Source organism: Callionymus lyra, chromosome 16 (assembly GCF_982586985.1).
Source record: "Callionymus lyra chromosome 16, fCalLyr1.hap1.1, whole genome shotgun sequence".
Taxonomy (NCBI): Eukaryota; Metazoa; Chordata; class Actinopteri; order Syngnathiformes; family Callionymidae; genus Callionymus; species Callionymus lyra.
Window position 1 is genome coordinate 7,698,874 of NC_141833.1, and position 24,184 is coordinate 7,723,057.

The window sequence follows — 24,184 nt, forward strand, 5'->3', positions numbered from 1 at the left end:
CGGGATATAACAGCAGAAAAATAAGACGAATTCCAAAGAATGGGATGGAACAGTTACCTTTTTTTTTTGGCTGAATGAATGATCTTCTGCTGGGGATGCTACAGGATTTTGTTGGTCTCCTTGATAAAGTTGAACAAGTTAAAAAGATTGATACGTAATTGACTTTTTAAGAGGAAACATGCTTTTTTTAAAGGATCACCGGAGTTCACTTTTTTAGGGGGAAAAACAAATTAAAAACGACACGATTAAAAAAAAGGTAAGTGAGACACATGTTTGTTTGTGACGGAAGATCCGTGTTAAATGATCTTGTCCCCGATCTCAGCCCGGAGAGAATGAGGTGTCGCTGGGTGAAGCATGAGCGGCCAGAGACCCAGTCATAAGCGGCTGTCTCTGGGATGGAAGAGGGCGGCTCTCTGCCTCTGGCTCTCCTGCTGCTGCTGCTGCGGGAGCTGGAGCTCCGCGGCGGGGACCAGCAGCGAGGCTCCTCCCGCCGGCTCTCTGGGCTGGCTGCTGTCCGATAAAGGACCGTTCCACCAGTGTTTGGAGTTCACGGAGGCGGCGGAGAGATACCAGCAGGGCTTCAGCACCAGATACAAGATATACAGGTGAGGACGTGTCCGTGTCGCCATTAAGGCTCGACGGGAAGTTTTGGGGGTGACACGTCAAAGTTTTTACACTTAATAATAATACTCGGTGTTTCTATGCCACGTAAAAATATATTGACGTATAAACTCAACTTAAAACGTGTTTTAAGTTTTTCAAATGATGACGCATATGATAAAAAAAAATAATGTCTGGGAACGTTTTATAATGATTCCTTGATTCCACTGGGACACTTTAATTGAACGGACATAAACATCTGGATTGTAAAATGGAGAAAAAGTTTATTTATTTATTTATTATTTTGAAGAAACAGTGCAATTTTCACTTTCAACACAAATAAAACAAAAATAATAATAATATATATATTTTTTAAAGCGTCACCTGCGCCATTTCCCATTCACGTATTACGTCATCAGTGCCAATTAAAATGTGAAAAATAAATAAATAAACACCTTCTGACAAATTATAATTTTTCAGCAGATTAGTTTATCCTTACCATAACAGAAAATAATGAATACAATATGAAACATAATAAATACATTCATTTCGAAACATTCAATGTTATTCACGACATAAAAATCAGTTTGATATCACAAAGTATATTTTTGTTGTTCAATTTGTCATTGAGGGAAATCAGATCTTAATCTTTAAAACCTTAGAATGGCAGCATATATTATGTATTAATGTGCAAAAAAATGGTATCATCCTGACACCACAAAATTCCTATCCTGTGTTTGTAACACTGGCAATAAAAGTTTCTGGAAATGTGAGCTCCTGCATGGGTTTGAGTGACGTCATCGGCTTACTGTGATGTCAATAGAAAGAAATATTTGTAATAGACATAACATGAGAAGGGGGGTTAAGTGTGAATATTAGAAATACCTTATTTTAATAATGCAATTATTTTATTTACATTTGTAATCAATATGTTAGCTGCCTATTCTACGTGACATTTCCCAGACAAAGAAACTGTAGATATATATCTTCAATCGCATTGAAACATGGTCTGTGTGATTGAAAACACTGCAGTTCAAATCCTTTTAAATGCACTTTGACATGTTTTTTCTTTCATTTTCAAAATTCCATTATATTGAGTGGACACAAAAAGGTTGTTTTCATATAAGAGTGACCCTCATATATTATTTTCTACAAATACTTCAGTGTACGATTATTCCCTTAAAAAAAAAGAAAAGAAAAGAAAGCAGACTTTTCAATTTATCAACTAAAGGAGAAGCCAAGTTTCCAATGGGGGGCAGTATTAGACTAAATGCATTACAAGACTGGAGCTTTCTCATTTACATTTAAAATGTTACACATATTGATAAAAGCAGCTCAGATGTTTGTTGTTTTTGTTGAATAGGTTTTTCCTTCTTCTTTTCTTTTTTTTAACCGAAACCCTGCCTCAAACTTACCTCAGTACAAATGTATTTTCTTGAACAATGTAAGGTATTATTTGGTCATAAACTATTTAACCACAGATCCCATTAATAACCTTGCTACAATATATATATATATATTTTTGTGAGCTTGTTTCCTTTTTGTCTGCCGTGGGAAGTGTTTTGTCGTTGATCCCAAGGCTTTGATTTTGAGAGTAATACTGTTGTGGCTTCACAAAGTACACGCATTGTTTTTTTTTTGTAGAAAAATGTTTCATGATAAAAAAACATTCATAGCAGCTGTGAACCATTGCATATATTGTCAACACAAGGTTTTCAGATCATCACAACCACCAAGGTATTAAAATAAAATGAAAAGACATTCAGAGTGTCTTTCATCTGACACATTTATATTAGCTTTCACACATCGAGTGACCCGGGATATTTCTAATGATGCCAAAATCAGCTCAGATGTAGTGGTAATAAATAATCAGCCTCTGTCATCTGTCTTGAAGAAATATAGGCACTTAAAGCCTTGATGGAATCAATAAAAGAAAGCAGGTTCAAAATTGAAAATCATGTCGACTCTTTCCCCCCTTTATCCTCTGAAAAATGGATTTGGATTGTTTGTTATTTGTCTCCCACTTTAACTAATGAATGTCAATACAACTATTTTATTTAAAGGAAAGAGCTGTTCAATAGTCCATTTGTAAGTCAGTGATGGATTTTAAGGTCTCAGAATGTGGGTTTGCAATCAGATTTGTAAAGTGTCGGACAAATGCAACCTCGTAACTAACATGTACGTAAGAGTTGTAACTTAGTGTGTGAATAGAAAAATGAGAGTTAATTAGAAGATATATTTTAAATTTCTATTATTCCTGCCTTATGTCAAGCATCCTTGGTCATGACCTATAGACTAAATCATTTAACAGTGGAATTTAAAAAGTAATAGTTCACCTAAAAATAGAGATATAGTTATATAAAATGTAAGTCCATGTTAATGTAGCGACCGGAGCTTTGTCCTCATTTTCATCTTCTTCTTCTTCATCTTCTTCGTCTTCATCTTCATCTTTGTCCAAACGGACACACTTTAAAAACATCCAAATACCTCCATACTGCAAGTCTGTGACGTCCATCTTGTATTGAAACATCGACATAGCAAAACAATATAAGTCTGTATATTTTGGGCTTGTTCTTAGCAGAAGCTCCCATGCTATCAGCTCCAAGTTTATCCTCATTCAAACATATTGCAAGTGTACGCTGTATAGCCTGGGAATTAGAAAACAAGCTTTAAAATGGACTTTATTAATATTCCTGCAAAAAATATATATCTTTAATTATAAGACATATACATGTTGCTACTTCTTCTAACCATTGGTCAATCAATACATTCACTTCCATGTTTATCAATATCTACTTTATTTTGGTGAATTGTGAACTTAGTACAAAATGTAAACAAAAGTCTACACTCTTGTTTTTACGGGTTCTCTTGAATTACCAATACTATTTGCCGAAGCAATCATGTTTTATTGTGTTCGGCAACTGTAATATTACCCTCCTTAAAGTCACTGTGAACCGCAATTTCCTTTCTTCACTTACCAATAAATAGCTTTAAATGATACATGAACTGAATATGAATGTTTTTATTTTTTTAAATATTTGCTCGATTGCTCCTGCCGTTTGACTGAATTCTGGTTAATGAGCTGGTATGAAGCAACACTTGGTGACACAAATAGCTGTTCTCAATAACCACCTGTGTTTAGGCCTCCGTCTTTCGAAACACAACAACAAGCCGGCTGTGCTTTTGTTTATTATTACAAGTACGGTTATACATTGTGTTTTCACAATTAGTCAGTTTAAACAGGTATCGTGTTTCTTGCTGAGAAGACAAGTGTTATTCAAAGGAGGGATTGAACTCTTCAACTCATTTCTTTGTGAAGTTAGTATTGTAGGTCAGTAAGTAACTGTAAATAGTATAAGGTTGATGAGCTGATTCAGACTAAGAAGAGTATCTGCATAAGAAAATGAAACAACTTCTCCATAAAAAAAAAAGGTAAATCGATTAATATAATATAAAACTGCATTTTGTGACATTTTTTATGCATCATTTAGAGTTTGCCGGGATGTTCGGTTATCTTAATCACATGTAAAAGTATATCTTGACCATTTATCCGCACTATAACATTTATCTCTAGGTTAAAACAGTTCTCAGCCTGAACCAGTTTTAGCCAGAGACAGACAGTTCAGCATCCCACGAGGCTCTGCAACTCCATCCGTGTGGACCCTATTGTGAATTGCAAAACATAGTTATCTCCATATGCAACAGCTTGATAAATTAAACTTGTAAATATAATAGTTGCATTGCGTCCTCCCAAAACATTCTCCAATTGAATATTCATCGAAGGAAAAGTACTAACTGGGACACGCGGAAAGCTTTTGTTAAACTGCCGCAAACTTTTGTATAAATAACGAGTTCCACAACTTACGGTGATTGACATGTTGCCTTTTACGGGAACTCAGCAATTTTAAAGTAGCCAAAAAAACCTAGCGTTCCGAAGACATTTCAAGGTGACACATAACCAATAATTTTTGTGCAATCTCTAATTGGATAGGAAACTGCTGAGCTCAACACAAACGTCGAGTGATGCAAACGGACTGTCTAGACACAAGGTTTTAATAAATGTAACCGTTACAAGAGACAGGATTGAAGGCAGTTTATATCAGCCGGAAGAAGAAATTCGGCTGCATCTGAGTTTCCTTTTAATTATCTGTCAACATTGATTTAAAGTCGGGCCTTTCCATGTTTGTCCGAGCTTTCAACCATTTAATCAAGTTAACGACTCCACTTCATCTTATCATTAATGCTCATATTTACACTTATGGAAATTACGTTTTATTTTGAGAACTTGGTCGGTTTAGTGGTGTGTTCTGACGTGTCATGCGTTTTGTTTCCCAGTGGAAGTGGTGAAAGTTTGTTTCCATGGCAATACACTTTGTCTCTGTCATGTTCAGTGAGTACTGTTTTGGGCAAAGTTTTGTCTATTGAAACAGACAGAGTGACTATTCTGACAGTATAATTTTGGGGCTTAATTGTGTGGCTTTGACAGGCGAGCTCTGATACGTAGTTAAAGTGTATGCTGTGATTCACCGTCATGATGGATGAGGGTGGCATTAAAAACATCAACATTAGGCACCAGATTCTGTCGCTCTTCGGGGCTTGTATGTCAGAACAGGTACCATTATGGTGTCAGGTACCGTTATCTACCCCCTTCTGAAGATGCATCTTCAAGGTTATTGCACAACCGCTTAATAATTAAATTCACAAAACCCTGTTGCTAAAATACTTAAAATGTATTCGGTTTGTAAGTGCTATGAAATGCAGTAAAATACTTTGAATCAATTGCAGTTGTCTTTACTATTTCTATGTTTCAAATATTCTATCAATATTAACTGAAGTCAAGTATCTATCTCGCTACATAGCTGCACTCCTCATTTTTTTTTCTAAGTACAGTAGACCTATATTTTATTCTTCGACAATGAGAGGCGAATGTAGTAGAGAGAAATCATTGAATATTATATATTCAAGACCTCCTCGAGACTTTTTAGGTTTAAATAATTAACGTCCGCTGAAACGATTTTGCAGCAGAATCTGAAGATGCCAGAGAAGGAGGATTAAGTCCCCCGAGTGCTACACAATGATTATTGGCCAAATGTCTTGCCCAGGTTGGCGAAGAGATCTTTGGAAGGGTTTGAATATTGGGTGAGGAGAGTATGTTGCTTGAGATCGCCAGGGCAGCTGAGGCTGTTACATCATACAAAGATCGCTTAAAGGTAAAGCTCTTTTTGAGACTTGAATCTACCTTATGAACAGAAGTCTCAGTTTTCCTAGGCTTCTGAAGTTTGGCTTTATTTTGGCCCAACAAGAGGATAAATGGATGGATAAAATATCTTGAAAAGTATTGTTACAAGGCATCCAAGGAAACCTGTCCAACAGTCAATAATATCCCTAATTCGTTTACTGCTACGTTATGAGGTTAGCGCGGGGCTTCACAAAGCAGCTCATTCTCATCCGTAATGTGATTTTCATCCAATTGTTTTTGTCCCGCATTAAAAGCCGCTTCTTGACAAGACAATTGTCTGCATGCATGAGACGTTTTGAGTGGTGTCGGAACATCGAGGCCGACGATTTTTTGGCAAGCCACGAGCAATCTTGTTTGACAACCATAAAACCATGTTTGAATGAAGAACGATACATGGATGGTTTTTTTTGTCTTTTTTTAATAATTTATTCAATCGCTTATTGTGTCGAACTCATTGATGGAACCTTTAAAACAGGGGTGGGCAATTACATTTCTTCAAGGGCCACATTAAATTCTGTGAATGTTGTAATGGGCCGTCGAGAAAAAGAAAGACAAGAAAATGCCTAAAATAAGGAAAATTAGGCCGTGACATTTATTAAGCTAAATAAGCTGCAATTTTATTCTTGTATGAGTTTTTTTCAAAACATTTCTTCAACTAACTTTAAATATTTTTAGGGATTAATATATACTCAAAAAAGTATACACAAAAAGGAGGGAAAAGGTAAATAAGTGTTGTAAATGAATAATAAATACAAAATACACTTTTTAATGCATTAGAACCATGTATACATGATCATACTTTGACATTACAAGGGCCGCATAAATACAGTCAAAGGGCCGCATGTGGTCCCCGGGCCGCACTTTGCCCAGGTCTGCTTTAAAAGATTCCCGGATCTCATCACCGCCAATTCCTTGAAAATGTAATTGAAAGACACAAAGAGATAATCACGGGTAAAAACATAATCTGTTCGTTGGATTTAATTAGTAGGTTCTTTTTAAAAAAAAAGAAAATCATTACTACTGGAGTCATCTTATATGTCATTGTGTTTACAAACAGTACAGTAAATGCCAATCACTCTGTTTATACAATGTAATTACAACCCAGGAGTGTTTCCTCCGGCTCTGAGTTTCTATTACTATTGATTGACTCCTGTACATTGTGTAAATGTCGAGGGCGTGTAATCAGTCACTCCGGCAGATACACAGCACATCGGTGATTGCCACGTGTGATGGAATAGCCGAAGGTCTGAGCCCTGGACCCTTTATCTCCGACAGTCATCCGTCCATCGGGGGGAAAGACTCTCCGCCGGTCCCTCGTTACGATGATTGGCTATAATGACACACTCCACGCAGTCCCAGCTCTCCAATTATTTCTCTGCTGATGGTTTTTTTTTTTTTTCAGCTGGCACTGACTTGACTTCCATTGAGACGAAAAAAAAAAAAAAAAAATAGTGAGGGATATCTAAACGAGAAGGAGAGGGAGACATAAGCTGATTCACTTGTGAGACTTATGAATGACTCAATTCACTTCAGACCGTAGATGATACATCATGTGCCATTCGTTTCTGATGCTAATTGGCTAATTCTGAGTTTTCTCTTTCCTGAAAAAAAAAATGGTGATTTATCTATCATTTCATTAATCGAGGCGGTCGGAATGTATTGCTTTCCAAAGCTATATGTCGGGTCGTTACATTACGCGCTGTAGAAATCAATCAACAATGTGAGATGAGCAGATTTTACTTTAATAGCAACAGCTCAAGTATACGGAATATACAAGTACATATTTCAATATCTCAATGACAACTTTTATCCATTATGTATAACATATATCGTTATAATGCTTTGCTCTAATGACTCACTCCAGTTATTTATATATATTTTTTTATATAACTTTCCTAGCTAAGTAGCATCAATTATAAACCTATCTTAGCATTTATCATCCAAGCTGTTTTGGCTCAGATCATCATACTTGCTGAGGATATTCTTGCTCAACAGTTTTGTTTTCTTTGCACTTATGTGTGAGGTTCAAGCTTTACTCTGAGAGGAAAATGTTGTTTATCTTTAAAGGCCTTGGAAAACTGAAGCAAAGCACTAGAAGATGATGCTATTGTTTGTAGAGACAACAGGGTTTTCATAGACTTTATGACCAGGAAAATATTGTATATTTACATCATTAAAGCAGCGCAACGTAACATTTCAACACATTTCTGTGATGAGTTGTTTCATTTTGAGCAGTCATAAATCCTGTAGTAAAACTTTATAACTATTAATTCAACTATCCTCTTTAATACTTAACATCGCCTAAGTGACTCTATAGAAAGATACCCATAACATTCTGTCTATAGCTAACATTATAACACATACTATGGACAACAGTTCAGCCAAACAGTGGCGTCATGATCACTGATTTCAGAGCATTCTTGTCTATTGAGATGATGATTTATTTGCGACAACAAATAAACAACAACCTGCAACTGTCAGCCAATAACAAAGCTTCATCTGACCAGGAAGTGACATGAATTCAGTAGATTGGAAAACGATCAGATTGACAAATACATTTTGTTATATCAGGGTCAAAGTGACCCGAAGGCCCGGGATAATGGAAGTTTAATCAAACAACTCAAATAAATTCATTCAAAATCATTAATATATGAAAATGGGATTCAAAAAGGATATCGTAACTACAGGATGTGATGTCATCACAGACGCTATCCTTAGCTACAACAGCGGTTGCATTCATTTCCTTAATGACTCAATTAATCAACACCTTCATAATGAGTTAAATACGTGTTTAAATATAAAGCAGGTTAACTCCGATTAACACAGGTTTAATAATTGTTATTCTCTTGATGTTTATTTGTGAAGTCCGCTGTGCATTGAGAGCATGAAGTACATTTTTCTTCGGATTCAATGATTACTTCCTGGCATTTTGGCCCGAAAGATTTTTGTTCCAGAATAAGGTCAACAATCCAGAATCATTCCATTCAGCTGTAGCCTTAATGGCGCTGGAGCTCATCAGGACCGCTTCAAATAAAACATCATTAGCTTTTTATTGACTGAGCCTAAGTTCGCAATTGGGATATTGACAAAATGCCTGGGAGGGCTTTTATCACACCACATCTTGCCTAAACATAGAAAATGACGCTCAGAGGTTTTCTGTCAGGTCTTTGCACCATTATCTTCTCGTCTTGGGCAATCAGGAATGATGATGCGTCTTCGTAATGTCTCGCTATCGGTCATCCTCCTACATGTGAGGCTTTATTGACTCAGGAATGAGTTATCTTGTCTACTTTCTAGACTTTGTGAACCGAAGTTTAAGACATTAAGCAAAAAATATTCGCTGACCTTGTTAAGGTTGTTGGATTCTCAATTGAATATACATGTTATTAAGTCAGTGTATCAAAGACCAAAGACTGTTTTTTTTTCGGCTCCCTCGTAGCACAGAGGTGTAGAAGATGAACCCATCGTGCTTCATAGTCGACGTCTCTTAACTCGTCCTGAAGGTATTACACTAATCCAAGAGTCTAAATGGATTTACGGCAACGGAGCAGGTGCACTCATATTGGATCTGAAGTCTGAAGTGTGCTGGTTCTGAGAAAACCCAATATGTTAATCTTGAGCAAGCTCATTATCCCCCTAAATCACTTTATAAATGGACGAATTAAAACATGGAAGTGAAAAAGCCATCACTGACCTTCGCCTGCCAATCAAAATGTATCTTTTGTTTAATGTTCAGCACAACAACAAGTTCTGTTGTTGACTACCACAGAAACTGCTTAAACCAATCTGCGACCAAAATTAATGTTTATTTATATACTGTATATATATATATATATATATATAAAATATATATAAACATAGATCAGTATTGGTGTCTCCACCAAACCAAACTTAAAAATAACAGTAGCATAAATGTTTGAAAATGCAATTTACTATTTGTTTTTACAGTATTTTTGTATTTTGACTGATTTTGTAACTAACTGTTCAATCTTAAAGTGAACCTATAAGTATGCTTTAAAATATGAACTAAACTGTACTTCCTGCCTCATACTTCTCAATTCTCAATTTTTATTATAATTAATTGGGGCAAAAGTACTATTTCAAAAGATTTTTCAGTAACTACACAGAATATTTAATTTAGGAAAATGTCCCAGCCAATCTGGACCTTATAATTCATGTGTTTGTGTCTTCTCGTTTGGACTATTATTTTCATATCTTAACAAGAAGGAGCTGTCTTGCCTGCAGTTAATACAAAACTCAGCAGCGAGAATTCTGACCTGCTCTAGTAGAAGAACTCACATTTCTCCGATCCTTAAAACTATTCACTGGCTGCCAGTTTCTTTCAGGATCAATTTTAAAATTCTGGTTCTTACTTTCAGATCTATTCATGGTCAGGCTCCTCCTTACATCACTGATCTGATCCAGCCTTACACCCCAGCTCGGGCTCTGAGGTCTGTGGATCAGAATCTACTGATTCAAAAACCCTGATTGATTGATAACATTTAAAACGTTGCTTGACTACAATCAAATGAGGAACTCAACCAGAAGTCAGCCAACCACTAGGGGGCAACCACATTGTCAATGCTTCATTAAGCTACTTAAATAATGTGGGATTAGCATAGCGAAGTTGTAACTTTAAGCAGCTTGGAGATGTTGTACAAGTCTCACTTTTTGATACATACTATCCAGTTGCTTTTGATGATATAAAACTGTTTATTTTTCCTGTAATTATAATTTATTTCGCACTTAAAGTTGCCCACTGACCCCCCCCCTCCTTCCTCACATATTGTACAATAATCATGGCTGCAAAATAAAACATATATCATTATTACCATAATTGTGACCATAAACATGCTATTGAGATGTCGAAATGGATTTATTTGCGATGACAAATAAAAAGCGATAACCTGCTCATCTCAGCCAATAACGAAGCATCGTCTGACCAGGAAGTGACATGAAGTTTAGATAACAATAGTAAGTTTATTCATGAGAGTTTGATGTCTCTGAAGTGTTATCAAATAATTAAGATAAATTGAAATCATAACAACAGGATGTGAGGTCATCACAGACAATTTCCGTACCTACAACGGTGACGGTTGCATTCATTTCCATCATGACTCAATCTGGAGATAAGTAGGTTAACTCATACAAATACAATATCTATTTTGTAACTTGACTTCAATTCTAGAAAAGGAAATCCCAATATTCAGGGAATTATATTCAATTTTTGAACCAAAGCAAATGTAACATATGAATTTATGAAGAAGTATGTTTGACATCAATTTATATTCCAGTTATTCCACCTAAGGATATTTGGATATTAACCTCATTATCACGATTGCCCTCAAATCTTACCGGGCGATGCAGTGTTTTTTTGCCCTTAACTTGATATTCATCCAGATTTAATGAGGAAAAATGTGTTTTCCAGTCAGTTCTACATCCATTAAAGATTTCTCCACAGCCATATATTACTGTAATTAGCAGCTTTTACAATAGTTGTGGTGAAGCCTGAGGGGGCCACAATAGTCTTATTAATCCTGCGGTTCTCTGGCCGTCGCCAGAAAACACAAACACCCATGAAATCACATCTTTTTGTGGCCCCAAATGGGATTCTTTCAAATAATAAAAACCCACGTCACAATCTTGGGAATTGTGACAATCCTGTGATGATTCCCCAAGAGATTGATGCATGTTTGTGTTGAAGGAGAATCAGGAATTAGAAAAATAGGGGGAAAGAAGTGGCTTTGAAGCTGCATCCAGTCTAATCATTGTGTCTGAAGTCTTCCATATGAGCTACTATTCATTCGCTTATTCAGTATTCAGATCTAGGGATCCACGGGCGGGGCTCCCTTGGTTGCACTCAGACTTTTGCTTGCTCCAGACAGTGTTTACTTGTATCTGTCCATCAATGCTCCGAAGTACAGCGTTTCAAGAGATGGTGTCGATTTACGCTGGAAAACCTCTGAAGATCTTCAGATGTATCTATTTCCATATTAATGTGCTTCCTTTACATTTACATTAACCTTAAAATAGTAGTAAAGCACTGTGAACCTCCTTCGAGGAGCTCATAGAGATCATCAAACACGATCAAATTTCATTTCGATTTCCCCCCCCGTTCAGATTGTTCTACATTCAAATGAGTGATTCAATCGATATCAATTCTGTTGCCTCAGCACATTTCAAATGTCGGACTCACACCTCTTTACCGAAGTCTTCTAACCACTAGAGCACCAGGGAGCTGGATCAGGCCCATTACTGAGTTGATTTATGTAGTGATTGTAAGTTTTAAGTGCTACTTCTGAACAGTGGTAAGAATCTATGTAAGTTATTTAATTCAGATAAAACTACAGAACACAAAAATGTAATACGTACCAACTTTCTTGATCGATTAATAGATTTCTATTGGTGACTGGTTATAAAAGAAAGAGTAACGACCAACCTATCGATCTGATTGGAGTTTAATTTTTTTCTCAATACAAATATAACAAATCAAGCACTACCCTTGCTTACTTATGGATAATTTGTGTGCAATAAACATCAATACTCTATATTATATTAAGATATTTTTGTCAAATATGTTATCGATATTCAACAGCATGTATGGAATTTTAATAAATGATTTTAGATTTATTTTCTTTTAATTTTGCGTTTAAATCCTGTTTTTTAATTTTAACATAGTTTTCATGATTTGGATAACAAAAAGAAACATTGTGTAAAATAAAACGATTATAATGATATTTATTATATTCAACATTATTTATGCCGTTTGTTGTTTTTTGTGTTGCAATTGAACTTCTGGCCTCCAGATGGCAGCAGTTTTTACGAACTCCGCAGCTAAAGAAATCTGGCAAGATTCCAGCGATGACTGAGGACGAGAGGATACAGTTGACTCTAGCAGCTTTTAAAGCTGATGTTCAGACCTATTTTGGTTTCTAAACAATTAGAAGTAGTTACGACTTCGTCAAGAGTCATGGGGTCTGTAAATTCTGCAAGTACTCGACAATACTGCAAATATATCCTCGTTACTACAGTATCACAAAGATGGTAACGTTGCCGATGTTTCTTGATTTGTATCATATCAACAGATTTTTGCCAACACACATCCACTTAATTGTATCTCTTGGAAGTTTGTATCACAATGTTCAAGGTTATTTGAATCACACAAAAGGTATGAACATCTGGGTTGAAAAAATCCAAGATGAAAAATAACCACAAAGAGTGTCATTTTAACTGAAGAAGGAAACAACAAAGTGATAGAAAGGCACAAGGTCGTTTGCCTCATCAACTCGGCCCCGGACAATGAGCGCCCACAAAAAAAAAACCGATCCAGATCACTGAGATTTAGAAAAATCATTACGGGGCAGACCCAAGTGCAAACACAAAGAGTGAGCGGCACAACATCTTTGCTATGCAGAAGGGTAGATACAATCCCTTACGGGAAGGAATGAGCCTGATGCAGTTGGAACAACAAAGAATGGGTTTGATCCGTGTGACTGAACAGTTGCTGCAATCTCAAAACATCGCGGTGGGGTCCCTCAGGCTTTGTAGTGGGCTTGGTTGACAGCATGTGAGATGACGACTGATACTCCCGAGGCGGCTCTGAACAGGCTTAGGTAGCGCTATAACCCAACCACGAAAGCACCTTCTACATGGAAATGAAGATCGTAAATACACATGTAATGTGTTTTTTCAGGTTGAGCAACACTGGATGGAATTTTCAAAGGTAGATTATTTGCAAGGAAACAACAAGGAGCAATAAAAAAAAGGGCACATAGATGTTTCATAGGCAGAATATTGAATCATTAAGTAGCTGTTGCTTTAAAAAAAAAAAACTACATTATTATCCTTCTTTTTATTTTCTGTGAGGCCAGTGAACTAAGACAGGTAAAGAGACATTCTTACAAGTCCATTGTAATACACACATAGACAAACAAGAACTCGCACAATATTAATTTTGACACTGTTTCCATGGGAACGACCATTCCAAGAACACGCGCTGTAAGCAAGTACTAGGCAGAAGAAAGGTTCACGCTGAGCAAATATGTGTGCAAGCGCCAGTATCTAAGAGCAAAGTTTTTTGAGTAACTTCCCGGAATGCAACCAGGGACATTTTAAGTATCGGGTATTTGCTCAAGCGGTACAAACTGTTCTCTTGAATCGAAAGAGCATGCCAATCAACAAATCAGACGAGTCCCGTAGGCCTATCATCTAATAAAAGTACAAATAGTTAAAACCACTTCTGTTGCTAACAGTGGTTTTTTTTAATAATTGAGAGAGAGTTTGATGGATGTTTTAGCTTCTTGGTTGAATATATAGGATTAAAATGCATGTACAGGAGCACAGGCCTGAGAGAATACTTTGAAAATCCGAACATTATCAAGGAATATAGTCTTTCATCATGAAGGAAAATCAATACATTTCTACGTAGAAACTCTTTTTTTTTTAAACTGCTATTTATTGGGTTTGTTTCCCTATTATTACCTCCGCCGAGACATGGAAGGAAACAACCTAATGAGAAACATGATTTCATCGATCCGCAGTGATTCGAAAACAGTCATGAACTTGAGCCTGAATCCTGTTAATGGGTGATTTTCATGACTCAACCTCGGGTCAATAATCTCATTTTCGTCCTCAACAAGCTCCTATAGCGCTGCGCTGTGCCAGGTGGGACGGTTCATTATGCTGGCGGCTTCTGCCTGTGTCTCTCCGAACAGAACAGCGACCGGCGAACACACATTTCTGAATTGAGTGTCTCCATTTCTGTGTGTCTGCATGAATTTCTGGGTTCAAAGGTTTTCGACGATGCATTTGATTGGTTGTCGCACGTACTGTATGCTTTATCTACTTGTTTCCTTGAACTAGGTTTTTATTCATTTTGACTTCTTTTCCATTAACGCTTTTATTTTATTTGAATTGAAATCTTCCTCTTAAGTCTTTACTTATCAAACAAATATTCCAGGTCTTAATCCAATTAGAAACGTATTTAACCTGTGTTTTAACCTGTGAGATACTTGAATAATTGGTTTACATAAGTTAAATAATTATTTTGAAGAATGGTAATGTTAAAGTCCATGCTGAGAGATTCATTAATTATAATCTGTAGTTTTTGATCTAGTTGGATTTTACAAATACAACATCAGTCTTAAGATATATAAAAAAAAGGTTAATTAATTTCTAAAATATATTGGTAATAATTCTGTTTTTTAATAACCCCTTTAACTTGGCGAGTAACATGTTCATCTTGTGTTTATTTATTTATTTAAAATGTATAAATATTAAATATAGATTCATGATTGTGACAGATGTAAAGATTGATATTTATATAAAAAAAAGTTTTATACTGGTACTAATACAGATACCTTCGCTTTGATACTAGTGATGGTCTAATGATGAAGCTTCATGAAACAGTGTCATGTTGTTTAGAGGTCAGTAGGTCGCGCCATCAGTTAAAAAATGATGTGATGTTTCATTAGAACAGTTGTTCAAAACAAAGGAAAATGGTGCAGAGACTGCCATCTAGTGGACTCTGAAAATAATGACACTGCTTCATGAAGCTTCATCAGACATTTTTACTAAAAATATTGATTTTCGGTTTTGTTCCATTTCCATTCTATGCCATTTCCTTACAGAAAAAAAATCAAATTGCAGAAGAGAATTTACTAACAAGTGACAAATAAATCTGAAGTTCACAGCCTTTATCCCTTGTCAATTTTTCTTCAGAAACATCGACACATTAACAAGTTTTGATCCTGCATCTATATATGCTACTGAAATACACGTTTCGATACTTGGTACTCAAAATAATGTTTGGCTGTACCATAAAAGAACCAAAGTTCAATATGGAACCCTACAAAAAAACTTGAGAGACGCAGTTTTTGCTGTACTTGTATTTCCTACAACCTTAAGTGATTTTTTTCCGATTTCTTTTGTCTAAATCATCAGAAAACAACAGCAGGTTTATATAAAGTTCTGTAGGTTTACTCTTGATACTAGTAGTTTTATAATAATCACATGACTAATTCCAGGTGTGACCTACCACTGATTTTACATACAACTAAAAAACAGATGCATTTTTTTGTTACAAAAAGGCAACTCTCAAATAGAAACAGTAAATTTAGAGCTAAAATTGTGATTTATGAGATTTAAAAAATAAAGCACTAAGTATGTACTGAAGCTAATGGATCGCATCGTTTGGCATCAGTTAGTTCGTTTTTTTCTCCCAATTTTGATTTGATACAAGCACTCCACACTTTCCTCATCTGCAACGTTTTTGTTCCAATCCACTGCCAACCTTTATCACTACATTTTCAAAATAGTCCAAACACTGGGAGACGCTTCGGTGGTTGATTTCATTGCCACATTAATGCAGAAACGCTTAACAGTTTGACCTCGTTTTTTAAAAACGGTTTGACCTCGTACATCTTCATCTTGTGTGATTGAAGGATAAAACAATCCAAGATGATCCAAGCTCTATGTTTGTGTTTCCAGGGAGTTTGGCCGATGGAAGGTCAACAGCCTGGCGGTGGAGAAACGCGACGGCGTCACTGGAAGTGGAGGCTTGGCTCTGCCGCTCGAGCCCGAGTTCATGCTCGCCGTCCGCCAGCTGGGTAGACGACCAACGCTCCAGGCCATAACAGAGAATCTCATAAAGAAATATGGAACCCACCTCCTCCTGTCCGCCACACTGGGAGGTACATGCCAGAAAAAAAAAATGAGAATTCACAAACATTTTCTGTACGGTTGCATGAAGATGCGCATTATTTAGTATATGCTTGTCCTTTACTAGACTGCACATGAATCCACATCATCCACTATCTTTAACTAAAACACTCCTTTTTTAAATGAGTTAAACTATCTAAACATGTCTTATTCGCGAAGATAAACGAACCCACTTTTTTTTTAATCAAGTTCATCCAGTTAACATTCCTCTTCCAAACTGGACTTCAGCCAGAATTTGTCTTCCCCCCCCCATCTCTGACGATCTGTCACGAGGAATAAAAATAAATCTCTTTTAACAGTTTTATTTCTCAAAGTATTATGTTGCCAGCCAGACAGCGATGCATATGTTTCCTTTGCTCAAGTGATCACTCTTGAATCTGTCCTCCCATAAAAAATAAGAGCATCCTGAATACCATCTGTGTTTATGCCTGATTACCATGGACTGCTAGTAGCAATGTGACTGATTACTGCAGTTTCCTTTTTTTCCTTTCTCCGGCTTGTTCGGAGATGCTTGGAAAACGGGGGAACATTTGTTCAACAGCGTTTATCATTAATTATTTTATACAAAAAGAGGGTTTTTTCCGGATATTAATACCCTGTAATGTCACACGTCTTTGTAACATCATGACAAGAAATACTTTATTCTTTCTTTCTTTCTTTCTTTAATTGTTGTTATGGATTTATTTTTGCTCTTTCTCGGTAGGAATATTCTAAGAATCATGCGATCTGCAACGCAAAGACGCTTTACAATATACTATGAAACACACACAAAAAAAACGGGTCAAGCAAGTACAGGTTTTTCACCAGGTGCCTCATGAACAAAGAAGTTTGTGGATCTTCTACTAAATACATTCGGACAATCAAATCCAGAAAATGGTGTACATACAAAAATATTCAGATGTATGAATCTGCATGTACACACAAATAAAACCACGTGTCTTTTGTACATCCAAATCAACATAGAATGAATCTCAGACTTGTTAGACTCTTTCCACGCCCTCATTTACACATTTAAATCATATTAAAATCTTTTTAGTATATATTTTTGGGGTATTTTTTTGATTGTTTAAGTGCTTTGTGACCCTGGTCTAGAAAAGCGATCTATAAATATAAATGACTTACTTACTTACATACTTAAATCATATTAATAAGAACCATAGTCCGTGATTTTTTTCTCTCTGCGATCGGAAAAAATAAATGAACTTGAATTTAAACTGAATTAACAGTTAGTATTAGTTTATTTTAAACATTTCTGCTTATACTTCAATTTAAATGAGTGCAGACGAGCTCTGGTGTAAATTTAGATATTTTACATTTAGGGTTAATAATGCAAATACTTGCACTGCTTTCATTCTGCAGCTTCACTTTCATCAATCTGACATGATGTTGTTCCACAAGAACGTCTGTGACTCTCATAGAGAAAGACTTATATAAGAAGAACAAGCTCATAATCCTTTACATCAGAATAGCGTGAAATAGCAGATAAAAATACTCATTATAAAACGATCGATGTTGTCTTAATAAATACAGATCATCCGTTTGGTGAATGAAGCATATTTATAGGTTTGTGAATAATAAAATATCCACTCGTGAAACTACAAACACTTGTATGTCGAGAAGTCCAACCTTTTTAACAGTCTTTTAATTATTGATAAATATGGACTTGGACGTGGAAAAGCATATTCACGCGTTTCTTGCGCGTATGACCCCTTAGTGCATGAGGCCCCTGGTATTCTCCTTCTGATACTCTTTCTAAACTTATTAATGTCAAAGGTATGGTTTTTAAAATATATATTTTTTATTATAGAGCTTAAAAAAGATATTCATTAATTTATTTAAAGTCTAAACGTGTTAATGCGATGCAAACTTTTGGCTAAAATCTTCAACATTTTGATCAAATATATTTATGGTACATGACTGTAAGTGTAACATTCAACAGGAAATAGTCCTAACAGAAGTAAAGCAGTGCTATGGTTCACCACTTCTGCATAGACTTTTTTTTTCCTCTGACATTTAACTGTCTGTGAACAGGTGGACTTCTTCATATCCTCATGCGATTTAAGTGACCTTTAAATAAGCATTAAAATTCATTTTGAACCTAATTCATGTATTAACATTGCAAGCCACGTAAAATTAATTAGTGGCCCTATTTGGCCCCTAGACCATGCCACATATGCACTTAATCTTAACCAACCTAGAACTATGATTCCATCATTCATCTTTGATGATAATACAATTCATCTCGACAAGGAAAACAAAATCACAAATAAGGAATGAAGTAATAACTGCTGCAACAAATTGTAAACTTTATTTTTACTTTTTTTTATAAAATGGCTGTTTTAAACAGTCTGTGGTGATCAACATTACGTCACTTAGATCTTTTTATTCAGTTTCCTCAAGGATAAAACAGGAAACTGACTATGTTTTTCTGACAAACAAATGTTTTTTTGAATCTTACATGTTGTCACTTTAAAGAGTGACATTTTGTTAGAGTGGTGTCAGAGGGAGTAGTATTAAGCTGATACATCTGTACCCCCTTGATGCATCTCCAGCAGGTTCAAAAAGACAAAAATAATAATTTAATTTGAAATTGATTTAACTTTTAACTTTTAAATGAGAAGTTAATTCTGTACAGTACAGTTGTCATCTCTTGCGTTTATATGAATCTAGATTTATTTTTGTTGCTTTATTTATTCGTTTTATGTTTTATTTTTTACTTCATTTTTTTCTGGAGACAAAAAAAAAAGTTCCCAATCCTTATTATTTGTTGAAAATTTCTAGTTTTAGCTTGAATTTATTATCCTATTTTGAGGCTCTGACTGCGTTTTAATTAGGTGGAGAATGTGGAGAAGTGGCTCTTCATTCATCAGCTTATGGCTACAGTCAAAACTGCAAACTATAAAGAAACTACACAATCGAAAAATACACTCCCAACAGAAAGAAACGAGACACGAGGGAAGACAAAGACACAAAACTGATGTACAATTATTTTTGGTAAATGTACATGGTTTAGAACTTCGATATCATTATTGTTGAAGAAGATACTTAACTGAAATGAACTTTTTTCACCTCCATGTGTCGAATTTATGGATGAATTTCTCCCTCCAGCTCTTTTTAATAGTACAGCACAGATTTGACCCCAAAAATAGAAACAAGAATGCTAAATTAAGACAAAACAGATAAAAAGGCAAAATGGTGCTGATTTATTTTCCTTCCTCAATCCCTGTTGCCAGATATCGACGGTTGGATAAATATACATTTCGCGAGGCTGGCATCTAAGACTGTGTTTTGGCCTCTAGTGCGATTGGGTTTGACATCCCGGCTTTTCAATACTGCCAGGGAAGCACTTGTTTGTGTGCGTCAGACAAACCTGACAAATGAGTTGGTGGTGAAGTGCCATTTTGGTCGGATTTCGCACCGAGCACACAACCATGTGTACCAAAGGTCTCTCAGCGCTGCCGGAGCCGCAAGCTAATTGGTCGGCAAGTACATTAGTGTCAATGGTCTCGGAGCGATGGTGAATTATCGCGCTACCTTTGACTCTCATATAGTCATCCAGGAAGTCGTTTTTTTTTGCGCTCTAACTTGATATTCAAAGGTTGAAATGTGCTTCCTCTGCCGCGCCAAAGGTCCACAGCAATCTTCTGATAAGCTATTAACTTTGTTTCTACTATCTTACACCTTACAGACAACACACTTTACACTCAGGTTTAATCCATCAGAGACGGAAATTATTCCGGTCTAGCGCGAATGAAACGCGTCTCTTCCGCGGAATCGTAATTAGTTTACACTGTGTGTAGGTTTCGAGGGGAGAGGGTCGGTTAACAATGAAACGCGGGAGAAATGTAAATATTGAAAAAAAGGTGGCTGCAGGAGTTCAGAAGGTTCGCGTTCCCCTTTTCTTTTGACCCGTTTTTTTTTTTTTCCACCACCTGAGGTCGTCCGGCGAAACCTTCACGTACGCGAGATGGCATGGAGGTCGCTCAGCGTGTTGAGTTAATATTCACGGTTGTTTCTGCTGCTGCTCAGCTGCTCGGATTGTCTCTCTCTTTCGCTTTGATTATTTGGATTTGATCTTCCGCTCGGAAAGAGCCGACATCTCTCAGATCGGCGAAATTGACTGTTCATTATCAAGCGCTGTAGTCGGAGCGCCGCTGTCGTAGAGATATGTCGTTAACCTTTAAGAGATTTTGACACGGCGGTGCAAGAAATGTTGATTGTTTTTCCCAAAAATAACCGAAAAGAACAGAACAGAGTGTCAATATGTGAGCTTTCGGTTTAAACTGACATGGTTTTACTTCGACATTGGAGCAGCAATACAGAGGATTGTGCAATTTTTTTTCCTGGCTCCCTCTACTGTTCGAATCATGTAAATGCAGCGTCGAAAACTAACTTTTTTTAAAAATAAATAGGATTTTTCTTATCACCTATGTTAGTACACTAACATAGACTCTATTACTATTCTACTACTATTCTAGTACTATTGTCACCATGTTTATATGTGTAGGTTTTTTCTTTTATATGTGCAGGTTTCTTTTCTTTTTCTTTTTTTCTTTTTATTTTAGTTTTCAGTTAAATATTGTGTTTTTTATACAGTTTTTTAAAATTAATTTGAACTTAAAAAATAAAAGTATGTCAATCTGTGTTGCCATAAATAAATAAATAACAAAGATCATCTGATAAATGGCCTTTACGGGTTGGTTTTCTCTTCTTGAGAGCTTCAAAAAGTAATCTCAGCACTTCATCCACAATGGAAATGAAGGCAACCGCCATGTCCAGAAATTGGTTCGGGACATGACTTTAGCTATTAAACAAACCATCATATAAAATGTTGGGTAAATAATAATTTGAAAAAAGGTTAAATATAACATAGTGCTGCTTCAACATATATTCACGTCACAAGTCAACGATATAATATCGATACAATTGGTTCCCCAGCAACTGTGAATAATGAAACACATTCCCTCAGCTGACAAAAAAAAAATGATGAAGACTTCACTTCCAGTCATGTCCTGAATAAAACACCTTGGCTATCTTGAAAGAATTGAATTGCATCACACGGATTTATTCGACAAATCCGAACCTATCTTTTCCATATGAAAACGTGAATGAATCATTTTACCGCAGCTATGATAGCGGGAGCCGGAGAAGGCCGGTACAACCTAGATTGAATAGAAGTGTGATATAAAGATGGCTTCAATAGTTAATGAGACATATTTAATGAAGTTGCACTCGCTCATTCTGCCAGCGTGATTAAACAGGAAGACCTTATTTGAGAATTCTCTGCCCGTGGTTCCGTAATTAGAGCCGCACTTCCAGTGTTTAATAGAGATTTCTCTTTCCATTCTTCCGTCGCCAGGGGAGGAGTCGCTGACCATATTCGTGGACAAAAAGAAGCTCGGCCAGGAGGCTTCGGCTCTGAGCATCGAGGGAAGTCGGGGTGGCAGGAACAGCTCGAACAGCACGGGGCCGGTGACCCTGGAGGCCCTCCACCAGCTCGCCGCTTCCTACTTCACCGACCGAGAGAGCACGCTGCGCCGACTCCACCACCTCCAGATCGCCTCCACTGCCATACGGGTGGGTGGAACTGCTCAATTAACATGTAATGATCTCCATCATCAGAATTCTGTATGTGTTCGGCATGTGCGGTCCTGCTCTGTTATGAAGGACCCGCATTTCTTTTTCCATGTACTATTAATATCACTGCAGTCCCACGATTGATTGTCGTGTTTGAAGAATGTTGTTTCTTAGACTTCAAAAATACTGCAGGATCTTTCTACTCTTACCTTAAACTGCATGTTCCAAGCCAGTGGTCCCCAAACTACACTACACATTTGGCCTGGACCCTAAATAATACCAGAGACGCATTTTTATTATTTTCTTAATATAAAGTGTGTGAAAAACTATAACTATACATTTTTAGAGGGTAATTTATTTCTTAAGTAGCTAAATAATTGATATATTCTATACCTACCTACATTTTTTTTTCTCTTTAACCCTTGAGTTACCTCAGGGTCACTCTGACCCAGAGGCCTGAAAACGATTGTATTGGAGGTATCCCTTGTGTTGTTATTTATTGAAACCAGAGAGGTCGTTCACCTTGACCCAGTGGTAACACAAAGGATGGCTCAAATACATTTGTTTTCAGGCCTCCGGGTCATCTTGACCCAGAGGTAACACAAAGGATAGCTGAAATACATTTGTTTTCAGGCCTCCGGGTCATCTTGACCCTGAGGTAACACAAGGGTTGAGAAGGTCTGGTTTGGATGTTGTATTATTCATTCCTGGCTTTTTTTCTGAAAAGATCCCAAAAATGGTTATTTGGTAATGTGTTTGTTTTCTGTAAAAAACAATATTTTCTTCGGGTTCAGGCTCCCCTGTGATCGTCCCACTTTTCTTGGTACAAATTGAGCCGGCCCCCGTCAGAGAAGGGTGTGGGGACCCCTGTTCCAAACTTTTAGAAACATTTTAAACTCCCACGATGCCTGTCTTCAAAGAGCTATATTTAGTAAATGCTGATTGGTTACCACAATGCTGTACTTTAATTATACATCCTTATCCACGGCTATGTTTGGCTGGGCGGCAAAGCATTATGGAAACAGTTTAAGTCACCGTAAGTGAGAGGAATGGCACCATAAAGTTGAGTTTACAAGATCCTATAGATGCTGCTCATTTGAACCTTGTCTATTTTCCAAGTACATGTGGTAATTATTAATAATTGCAAGTGAGAGTGTATTAACTCATGGAGGGACTGTGGGGGCCTCAACATGTGTTTGAATAATGAAAAATTAATGGTCTCCGCTTCATGGATTCCGTTTAATGCAGGCTTTGCAGAACGTAACTCTTATCCATTATAGACGTGTTAAATACGTGTCATTCCAATGCTTGTGGGTTTTTGACGCATTTTCTTTAAAAAAAAAAAAAGGATGCAGCTTAGAGTGCTTTTCCACTTTTTATCACACTGATCTTTTTCATTTGGCTTTACCAAGAAGCCCAAAATCATTGTTGATCCTCAAAAACTTCTTGATTTTCCTTTTTTCTAATATTTTGATATTCAAGATTTTGGCTGTTTGAACTCTGTTTCAATGAAGAAATCAACAAAAAGAAGTAGATTTCTTCTCATTTGTTCGTTTGCAAATGGCATCCTTCATTGTTATTCTGTTCAGTCAGTGTCTGTAAAAGCATCAGTGACCCTTGAAGTCCTGCCTCAGTGTGTTTTCTGTTTTCCTCTTGCCCTGTTCGCAGGGAAAAGAAACTGCAAATATATATTTAGTGGCTTTTTTATCATTATTATGTGTGTTTAAATATATACATGTAGAGTATAAGTCAAGAATTATATTTGAAGCTCAATAGACATATTGAAAAACCTAATTTTCTGTCTTTCTCTATCTACTAAATCTCTTTAATAGAGATTAATTATATTGTTTTTCGTTCTTATTAAACCTGTGAGTCAAACACATACAACTGTAACTTAATAATAATCTTATTTTAAACTGGATGTCTTCAAGCATCTCCTCAGGAATCATTTAAATTGATCAATCAAAAGTGGACATGAATGAAGAGACATCTAAGAAATAATTTATCTGGTTCATAAGAAACGCTCGACACATTATCCTGGTTACACAC

General features: G+C 36.4%; 1 protein-coding gene across 1 annotated transcript in view; it reads left to right on the forward strand.

The window, feature by feature from the left end:
* Positions 1-354: 354 nt before the first annotated feature.
* Positions 355-24,184, forward strand: part of LOC148063431 (BMP/retinoic acid-inducible neural-specific protein 3-like) — a 41,888-nt gene continuing 18,058 nt past the window's right edge. The window contains exons 1-3 of the mRNA XM_087811656.1: positions 355-605; positions 16,328-16,530; positions 21,918-22,135. Coding sequence (XP_087667782.1) covers positions 355-605; positions 16,328-16,530; positions 21,918-22,135 — 672 coding nt within the window. The remainder of the gene's footprint in view (positions 606-16,327; positions 16,531-21,917; positions 22,136-24,184) is intronic.